The following is a 10,651-nucleotide window of genomic DNA, read 5'->3' as shown; positions in this document are numbered from 1 at the left end:
GCTAGGCTTTGTGTCGGGTACTTTCCGTTGGTTTTTAGATATTGTTAGCAAATGTTTGATCCAAAGATTAAAGTCTTGTTTGTCTTCTTGGCAGGCGGGGCTCAAGTTTTTTTTTTTTTTCTTAAGTAGCTGCTTCAATATTTATTAATAGTGCTGTTGAGGAGCTCAGTAAAGACACGTCCTCACATGCCGCTGCCCAAACCGGAAGTTAAAACTATGATTAGCAAAAGTCATACATAATAAAGATAGCTAGGGTGTTTTTTTTTGGGTGTTACTTATCGCATCAACACTCTTAAAAACGGTTTCTAACAGCAGAGGTCAAACCTTTGTTATCAGGTCATCCTTGGTTTATCAGGTCATTCAAGCATGTCACCTCTGCAGCTTTTATGTGCACATTATGTTCCCTTTACCTTTATAGTGACCCTTTAGCGCTGTAAAGAGACGAACAAACCTTGCACTAGTTCAGCGTTATTTTCATTTAAACACAGACACTCAGACAGCAGACCTGATATATTAGCAAAAATTCAGCAATTATTATTTAGAATTCAAGCAATGGGATTAATAGTTTATTTTATATGGATTCCTTCTCATAGGAATAGAAGGGAGATGGCTGATAGATGTGCAAAACAAGCAAGTAAATGTAATTTAATTGATATAGTAATTCCATTTAGTAAAGTTGAAATAAAACCAGTAATTAAGGAAAGGATTCGATCAAGATGGCAGAAACAGTGGGAAGAAAAAAGAACTGGCAGATGGTTTTATAATATTAAAAAAAAAGTTGGCTTTATGAGAAAAACAGCAAGGAATAGAAAGGAGGAAATGGTGATATCAAGGTTACGGTTTGGCCATACAGGTTTAAATAGCATGTTGTTTAAAATAGGGAAACATTATACAGGGTAGTGTGATTTTTGTTTTTATGAGGAAACAGTGGAGCACATAATATTGTTTTGTACTAAATATGTAAATGAAATAAATAAATTCATAAATTGATTACAAATCAATAAATCAGAGTTAAACTTAAAATACATTTTAGACTTGGACTCTAAATCAGAGGATTTCTCCTTTTTATTGAGGTTTCTTAAAAAGACAATTTTTTTAAAGAGGATTTAGCTGTAGTAATATGTAGTAGGATATTGAATTAGTTCAATCCTGATTCACACTCCATTTCAGTTAGTGGTGGTGATGCACCGAAAAATTGTTTGCCAAAACATAAAACACAATAAGAAGAAGAAAAAGAAGGTCGTCCTATCGTCACATCCAGGAAGCTCTTGTACTGTCAGACATGTTTCAACCTGCCCAGCTGGCTGTTCCTGTAGAACTGCTCTTTACTTTCGATTTGGGACCAAATCTGTTTGTCTGGGTGTAACTATGAGATGGAGACTAAGATCACATCGTTTTGCTTATTTCTGGGTAAGTTCTGCTCTGAAGATTTATCAGGCTTCATGTATCTATGTGAAAAAGCTTGGATGTTAATGGCATAAAATCTGTAAGGTCAGTTTGGGTATGAAAAGTTTGGGAAGTTTGGAAAAATGCTCCAATCTTCAGAGGCTCATGTCATCTTTCTCACTTGGAGAATTTCCATTGATTGTTGTTTTTCAGTTTGTTGTACAGAATGAATCACATTAATTCATGATTCATCCATGAAACCGACCTCTGTTCTGTCTGGAGTTTTGATGTAAAAAATACATTATATTATATATTTGTACAGTACAATATATAATACATATATTATTCACTCCGAGGCATCGCAGAGCAGTCAGATATGTGATCCAGCTGCTGTATTTAGCTCGAGGTCACTAACCTTAAATAATAGTTACTGTGTTGTCCTCACTGCAGTGTATTAACTGAAGCTATCCAACAAGTTTAACTCTGATGCAATAACCAGGAGACTGCTCTGTAGTTAACGTTCCACTGTTGTTTACTTGAAGAATCCAGCATTACATAGCAGAGTGAAAACTGTAACAAAAACAAAGTTTAACTATTTTTAATCTTAAGTTTAGCTTCACATAAAGTCTGATGAATTAACCTATCTAAACACATGAATAAAAACGATCTTTTTAACCTATTTATTACATTTTCTTTCTACTATAAACTTAACTTTAACTATCAATTATTTAACATAACAATGACTTTTACTTACGACTTTCCTTCTAGCATCATTCACAGTCAGGAATTCTTTAAAGGAATAGTACACCCAAAACATGATTAGCCTTCATTTTCTACTCACCCCCATGCTGAACAACACTCTGGAGTACTTTTTTGATATCTCAAATGCATCTGGAGATCTGGGAGGCTTCTTGCTGTCTGCTGACATTCAAATAATGGAGGTCCATGGTGCCCGAGACAGAAAGGTCCATAAAAGTCCACAAAAAACGTGTCAATATTCCTTCATACTGCTCGTCCAATGTATTCCAAGTGTCCTGAGTGGGTAGCGTCCATAATTTACTCGAAACAAAGTCATTTAGAATGTTTTTAGAGCATAAACAGTGATGTATAGGATTTCCTGAAAGCGCGCGCCCGCACGTTCACGACGCTACGGAAGCCGGCAGACCAATCCAGATGAAAGTGCGCATTCAGCGTCTGCTCTGCCGATAATGCAAGCGTAGAAGAAGAAATGTGCTGTTTACCTGTGCAAAGAAAGAAACAACGAAAGAAAAATGTCTGAGGACTTCAGTGTTGAGGAAGAGCATGAGTTCTTTGCCGAGCTGAATGCGCACTTTCATCCGGTTTGGTCTGCCGTGGTTTCCGTAGACTCGTGAACGTGCTTTCAGGAAATCCTATACACTACTGTTTATGCTCTAAAAACATTCTAAATGACTTTGTTTCGAGTAAATTCTGGATGCTACCCACTCAGGACACTTGGAATACATTGGACGAGCAGTATGGAGGAATATTGACACGTTTTTTGTGGACTTTTATGGACCTTTCTGTCTCGGGCACCATAGACCTCCATTATTTGAATGTCAGCAGACAGCAAGAAGCCTCCCAGATCTCCAGATGCATTTGAGATATCAAAAAAGTACTCCAGAGTGTTGTTCAGCATGGGGGTGAGTAGAAAATGAAGGCTAATCATGTTTTGGGTGTACTATTCCTTTAAGTAAGAGCCATTTTTAGCAGATAGAAACCGAATGTGGAGTAACTCAATACAATGCAGGAAGTAGTAAGGAAACTACAGGAAATGGTATTAAAATAAAAGGTCCTATTTTTTCTCAACTTTTCATCATAAAAGTCTGTATATAAATCGCCTTAAAGGAATAGTACACTCAAAACATGATTAGCCTTCATTTTCTACTCACCCCCATGCTGAACAACACTCTGGAGTACTTTTTTGATATCTCAAATGCATCTGGAGATCTGGGAGGCTTCTTATTGTCTGCTGACAATTAAATAATGGAGGTCTATGGCGCCCGAGACAGAAAGGTCCATAAAAGTCCACAAAAAACGTGTCAATATTCCTCCATACTGCTCGTCCAATGTATTCCAAGTGTCCTGAGTGGGTAGCATCCAGAATTTACTCGAAACGAAGTCATTTAGAATGTTTTTAGAGCATGAACAGTAGTGTATAGGATTTCCTGAAAGCGCGCGCCTGCGAGTTCAGGACGCTACGGAAACCGTGGCAGACCAAACCAGATGAAAGTGCGCATTCAGCTCGGCAAAGAACTCATGCTCTTCCTCAACACTGAAGTCCTCAGACATTTTTCTTTCGTTGTTTCTTTCTTTGCACAGGTAAACAGCACATTTCTTCTTCTACGCTTGCATTATCGGCAGAGCAGACGCTGAATGCGCACTTTCATCTGGTTTGGTCTGCCGGCTTCCGTAGCGTCGTGAACGCGCAGGTGCGCGCTTTCAGGAAATCCTATACACTACTGTTTATGCTCTAAAAACATTCTAAATGACTTTGTTTCGAGTAAATTCTGGATGCTACCCACTCAGGACACTTGGAATACATTGGACGAGCAGTATGGAGGAATATTGACACGTTTTTTGTGGACTTTTATGGACCTTTCTGTCTCGGGCGCTGGGCACCTCCATTATTTGAATATCAGCAGACAGCAAGAAGCCTCCCAGATCTCCAGATGCATTTGAGATATCAAAAAAGTACTCCAGAGTGTTTTTCAGCATGGGGGTGAGTAGAAAATGAAGGCTAATCATGTTTTGGGTGTACTATTCTTTTAAAGGCGACACAGTTACCATCATTCCTCCAAGGAGAAGTTTTGTCTAAAGTATTGATACCAACCTAACTGACTGAAAATGAACCTACATGGGTGGGCCTGGGTGTGTGGAGATATTTAATATTGACAATAAAATAGATTAAAAGCACACATAGACAAATAAAGTACATTTGCAGCTCAAGAACTGAGTTAAATAATCTGACATAAAGAAACATTTACTTTGTGCCACTAAGGTCTCATATTATGCTAGATTTCAAAAATAAAAAATACTAATAATGAGGCCCCCAAAGCTTGTTATTGTCATTTGTTCAGGAAAATTCCTCTCAGATTAAACAGACAGCATGAAGCTAAAATCTCCTCTGGATGAGCTGTAATGGCTGGTTGTTCAGAGGCTGTTTTGAGTGACAATAAATCCACACTATGATCTAAAGTCACAGGTTACAGATTCCTCATGCAGACTAACAATCAAAACACAAATGAACAAATAGACAGTTATGTTCCTCCTTTGCAGGAGAAGAGAGGCTGCTGCTGTTACTGATGCTGAAAATAACTTTATAGTTAATAATTTTGACTAAACTTAAGATATTTTCAGGACAGTTTGGTCTGACTGTATCTGTTGATGTTCTACAGCGATGATGAGATTATCTCCTGCTGAGGAGCTGAAGAGGAACCTGACTGGAGTTGTTGGAGGAAACATCACTCTGCCTGATCCTCTGATGGAGGAAGGATTTATTTTAGATGCAGGGAAAGCCAACAATCTTGCTATGGTGACTGAAGGAAACCTTAAGATTCTAGATGACAAATTCAATAATAAACTTCTCTGGAACAAAGACTCTGGACTCTTTACAATCACAGACCTGCAGAAGATCGACTCTGGAGTTTATAAAATTGATGATAAAAAAAGAGAGATTTCTTTCTCTTATTCGCTCTCAGTGTACGGTGAGTAACATGTTCTTTAAAAATAATAATACTGACCACTTTGGGTCTGATATCAATCAGTTGCTCTTTTTCTTGTTAGTTTGCTGCTACATCTTCATTTTCTGATAATCAAAAATGACCTTTGGGAACATCTAGTTTCTAAAAGTTATGTTTAAATTAAACTTATATAAGTGAGGGAAAGAGATGTTTTAATGTACAGTCTAATAGATTTGACTACAGCTTATAAACACAAAGGAAGCTCTCATAGGAAAGATTTTCATCTATCAAACACAATAATATAAAGTTCCTGGTAAAATCTAATATAGACTCTGCTGCTGTTCTGGTTATTATATAAGCTTAAAGAGAAAGTTCAACTAGAAACAACATACGATTCTGCTAGAGCTGCTATTATTTATTGATTTACTTTACATTTTTTAAGAAAAAACACATACAAAGCAGAACAAAAAACAAACAAACAAACAAAAAAAAACAATACAACTGTACAGTCTAGGCTGAAGCCTAGTATTATATTGCCTTTACTTCATACAGAGTTTAGGTTAAAATTCACAGCAGTAGCTTAAAGAAAAAGAATAGAAGAAGAAAACAAAAATATGAAAACAAAGAATAAACAATAACGAATATAATATACCAGGTGATCCACAGCAATCATAGTATTTATTTGCTTTTTTTAATATTTGTGCATGATGTTTTTAAATATATGATAAAATCTCTGAAGTGTATTACATATCTTTATTTAAATTTCTATGTTATTTCCCAAATGGACAAACACATTTGTTTTATATTCTGGTTCTGGTCTTTATTTTGTTGAATAAGCAGCTTCCTGTCTCATGGTAGTGATGAACTCGTACCTGAAACATCCTCTAAAATCTCTCTGGAAACATATTATTCATTTTAAACATGGTTTGATCAGTTTTTACAGATCAGCAAACTTTAAAACCTGTGATTTTATAAATAGTGAGTGTTAGTGCTCATAGTACTTTGCTGTATTTAAGTATAATTACTCTTTTTGCAGTAAATAAATGTAGGATGTAAATGTTTTGTTAATGTCATCCTAATTAAGCAAAACCCAGAAATGTTCAAGTGGTAAAGCATCAAGGAAACCGGCTCCACCCGGTGGAGCCGGTTTCCTTGATGCTTTACTGCTTTAACACACCTGATTAAAGGATTTTACTGTTAAACATTTTTCATGAGTGCTGAAGCAGGGAAACATTTAAAACATGAGGGACACTGGCTCTACAGGACTGACTTTGGCCCCTTCTATAATCATGTGGCGAGACTAGATTGAAATCGGGAAATTGTAAATTTCTGAACCCAAATAAAATTGCTCCACAACGCCACCTTGGGAATTTCACCCAAGGAATATTACTCCCCTTTTTGATAGGACACACAAGTTCGCTCATGCGTGGATTAAGACATCTGAGACAATTTTAAAATGTACAAACAGCTTTTTATTAGATGCTTCTTAAAATATTCTTTTTAAAACCAATTCTTTATAACACTAAAGAGAAAAAAGAAAAGTAACTACAGTAGCTGAGGTTACCGGCAGAAGGGGGCCACCATAGGACGGTATCCACCCAAACACAGCAAACAAAACCCCTGTAAAGCACCAGACGCAGTGAGACAACCCAAACTCAGGAATCACCGCACACAAAAAAAAGGAGACACCGTCACCACACCAACACCGCCGCCGGGCCTCAGCACTGTCAGCAGAGAGAGAAAAAAAACAATTAATAAAGACAACAATCCAAAATGTACAACAAAAAGAAAACAATATCAGCCTAAATGTATAAATAGTTATATCGCACCAAAAAGGCTGGGACAAAAATAAAGAAAAACAAATTAAAATATCAAAATCCGGTGCGACCCTCTTGCCACGCAACAACAGGAGGTGAACTGAGCGCGCTGGTGCCGCACGCCACTGCCGCACGCCAAACACCACTTCAATTAGGGCGTGTAGCCGCCACCACAATCCGAGGTTGATGATGCGCAGAATCCGGGATATCAACAGAGCAGCAATGGTAATATGGGGAGACCTGTAAAAGTTAATTAGTCACTATTTAACAGAACTGCAACAAATTGGCGCTAACAATGAGCGCTACTTCTTACCTCCCAATCCAGACAAACTCATGTATGCGCACACACACACACAAACCGACGACGAGGAGGAGAGCCGCACAGTAGCGTTTTGCCTATGATCACACCTGATTTAGATCTTCTGTGAACAAGCAGCAATAGTGCAAAGAGAGGGGAGACCTACCACCAAGATCAGAGCAGCATGCACCTGATGCTATGCCTTTCGACTGTCAGTACCTGAGACGCGAGTCACAGCCAAAGCTTGAGGAAGACATGTGTGTCCGATTGGGCGCAGCGGCTTCTTATATACCACGCCCACTTTGCCCAACCGGAACCTCGCACCTGAAAGCTATTTGTATAGCAATACATATATTTCTATACCACTACAATCACTTTCATTCAGTCCTATAAATTAGCCGTAATATCTCCATTGGTGTTTATATTGTCATTTGTCTCCATTTCAAGTTTAACTTCCATTGTTTTGGTGTTTTTAGCTTATTGCATCACTTTAAGTTGTTTCCAGTTAAAATTTTAGTTCTTGTGCCACTCTGTGTTCAATGTAAAGAGAAAAGCTTTATCCGAACATCAGCAACAAAGTTCTGCAGCAACATTTGGATTTTAGATGAAGAATAAATTTAACGTTGAAAGAGAATCAGCATGATAGTGAACTAAACTAGAGGATTTGCTTCCAAGAGATTCTTAATTTAGGAGAGGATTTTCAGAATTGCTCTGATGTGGAGCTAAATTGTATGTAGGACCAACAGGATACAATTAAATATATGTATTATGTAATATATAAATGTTGTTAAGGAAGAAATTATTCTAAAATAGTTAACTTAGGAAAAAGGTTGGCTTTCTCTCTTCCTTCTTTTCCCGAGCATCTCGGCGAGCTGCGTGTGGCCACAAGGAAAACCAGCATTGCGTGTTGACGTCACAGAATTACAGAGTTTAATCCAATATAAGACAATGCATAAACTTACACCAGAAACTGCAGGACAACGGAGACATACATTCAATTACCTGACATAAATGGAGAGAAGGAAAGAAAGCAAAGACGTACAAAGACATCTTTGGAGAGTTGCAAGAGCAAATCTGATTTGTTACTTCTATGTAGAAAGCTTTATCCTCTTGTATTTAATTTATTCAAATAAGGTTGGCTTTTGCTCCTCCAACAAGGAGCTATCTCTGACACTCAGAAAACTTAGAGCTTCACCTAATTTACTGCCGGGCCTCCAGGAATTCTAAGGTCATCTGGCTAACATGAGATAAGGTTTCACAGAATCGGTGTGGAATGCGGGGCCTCTTTCCTGCCATAAATTCTCAAGAACAAACTTAAATTCAGTATTTTGGTTCAAGGAAAGGTTATCTTTACAAACTCAATTTTGCTCTTCTGCACCATTTCGCCCCAAAAGATTGAATCCTGCCTTAAACCAAAAATAACACATAGAATCAACAGAACATGAGATACAATTCCTTTTTCTCACAAATGAAACATAATATTCAATCCCACGTATACAAGCTAACATATTCAATTACCCCATTAAGCATAGATCCTGAGCAATTTTCTAATACTAAACAAAACATTTTCATTCAAACAATTTCCATTTGATTCTGATATTGTCACAGATAGTACAATTTTCAAATACATTCTTCATCTACTAAACTAGTTAATTCTAATATTAGATAATACAATTTTCATTTAAAAAACATGCTATTAATACTTAGGAAAATGTCTTAAAAACTAAATGTTAGTGTTCTAACATTCTACATTGTATTCAGTTTCACACCATCCCAGATGTTTTATTCCGGAAGACTTTTGGTCTTCTGTAAACCAAGCAGACCTCTCCCCTCGAGGCTCAAATGATATTCGCCCCCCAGGAGATACTCATTTTATGGCCTCCTGTGCTTTGAATACTTACCCATCAATAGTTTAGTTTTAAATCATTAACACAACCTTGTTAAAAATTAAGAAATATGGTCAAAATGAGTGTTCAACATACCTTTTACACATGCCATAAGATTAACTGTATTAAAAACTAAAAATAATCATTTTTCTTTAACAGTCCCCGTTTTGAGGTCTGAGACACACAGACCTCACAAATAAATTGATTAAGCCTTCTAATAGAGGAACCAAAACACTATTTAGTATACTAAAAAACTAAAACATTAGCCTTATTATATAACAGTCCCCTTTTTAACAGAACCTCCTAGCTCCACTGCCAGGCCATGTGTCTGAAGCTGAACTCCATTATCTGAACTTATCAAATGTATCTTGCGCTGTCCAACAATTTAATACTCACCTGATGAACCACAAAATTTTAACCAGTAAAAACTAAAACTAAAAATACCTTTCACTTATATCAAATATGAAAAATCATAAAACTCAGTTATGTCAATAGAAGAAAAAAACACAATAGAAATATCAGCCGAAGTATAAAATTAGAAAACCAGAGTAAGATATCTCGAAATTACTAAAAAATGCCCAGGAAAGTTAAAAGACAATACTCGCCACAAAAATTACAATTTGTCAATACAAAACAATAACAACATCAAAAAAGAAAATAAATCATAAACACATAAAAATTACAAAATACCCTTTTTTTTTTCTTTTTTTCACAATTCAACAATAAGAACTTAGAGTTCGTCTCTATGCTCCTTCAATAGTTCTCCAAAAATGGATATGAATTCTTCGTCAGGAAACGATCCAAAAATACGCGCAATAAGAAACGAATGTTCTTTAAGAGCTCGCAAAAAACGAAAACACGCAATAAAGAGAAGATAAGTTAATGATGATCTTGTAGCCTGATCCTTCACGCTTTCCTCCTCAGTTGTAAACCTCAGGTTTCCACCTGAGTGTCCGTTGCTCACTGAAAATTGGAGTATTGTGCCAATATAACAGTGAGTCTAAGGAGAGGTTGCAATCTCCTTTTCTCAATGGAAGGACACCGGAACAGGATTATTGTGCCTGTCCGGGCCTTTTAAGCCTTGCAATTCAGGAAAATGAAGTGGTCTTGGCAGGAATCCCTGCCACACTTCTGCCTTGAACTACAGATCCTCCTCCGCGCTGTGATGGGCCTGCAGACACTCCTCGACCGCAGGTTGAGACTGTAGATTCTCCTGTATGCCTTGTAGCGTGCGTTGTGGCTCCTCAGCTGCTGTGCACTGACTCCAATGGAACCAGGTGTCTCCTTTCCCTTGTAGACGGACAGCATGAAACGTCCTCTCCACGACTCGGTATGGTCCGGTGAAGCGAGGTTCAGACCATTTTCTTTTGATGACCTTCAGGCGCACCCAGTCGATTCCCGGAACTGGTCCCGAGCCTGGACGTTCCTGTGTCATCTCGTATTTTGTAAATTCCGCTGCCAGGGCCTGTAACTTATTGAAGAAATCTTTATGAGATAAATGTGCAAGTTCACCTTTCCATCCTGGAATGCGGGTAGCAGGTCCTGGAAACATCCGTCCTGTCT

The 10,651-nt window shown here is 37.5% G+C and overlaps 1 protein-coding gene across 2 annotated transcripts in view; it reads left to right on the top strand.

The window, feature by feature from the left end:
* Positions 1 to 1,318: 1,318 nt before the first annotated feature.
* LOC119796343 (CD48 antigen-like) overlaps positions 1,319 to 10,651 on the top strand; it is a 68,555-nt gene continuing 59,222 nt past the window's right edge. For both annotated transcript variants that reach the window (XM_038304848.1, XM_038304849.1), the window contains exons 1-2: positions 1,319 to 1,410; positions 4,803 to 5,111. In XM_038304848.1, coding sequence (XP_038160776.1) covers positions 1,374 to 1,410; positions 4,803 to 5,111 — 346 coding nt within the window. In that variant the 5' untranslated portion in view covers positions 1,319 to 1,373. The remainder of the gene's footprint in view (positions 1,411 to 4,802; positions 5,112 to 10,651) is intronic.

Source organism: Cyprinodon tularosa, unplaced genomic scaffold, assembly GCF_016077235.1.
Source record: "Cyprinodon tularosa strain WSP-4 unplaced genomic scaffold, ASM1607723v1 ctg544, whole genome shotgun sequence".
Classification (NCBI taxonomy): Eukaryota; Metazoa; Chordata; class Actinopteri; order Cyprinodontiformes; family Cyprinodontidae; genus Cyprinodon; species Cyprinodon tularosa.
Note: the sequence above shows the minus strand (reverse complement) of the source record. Positions and strands in the feature narration are given on the sequence as shown.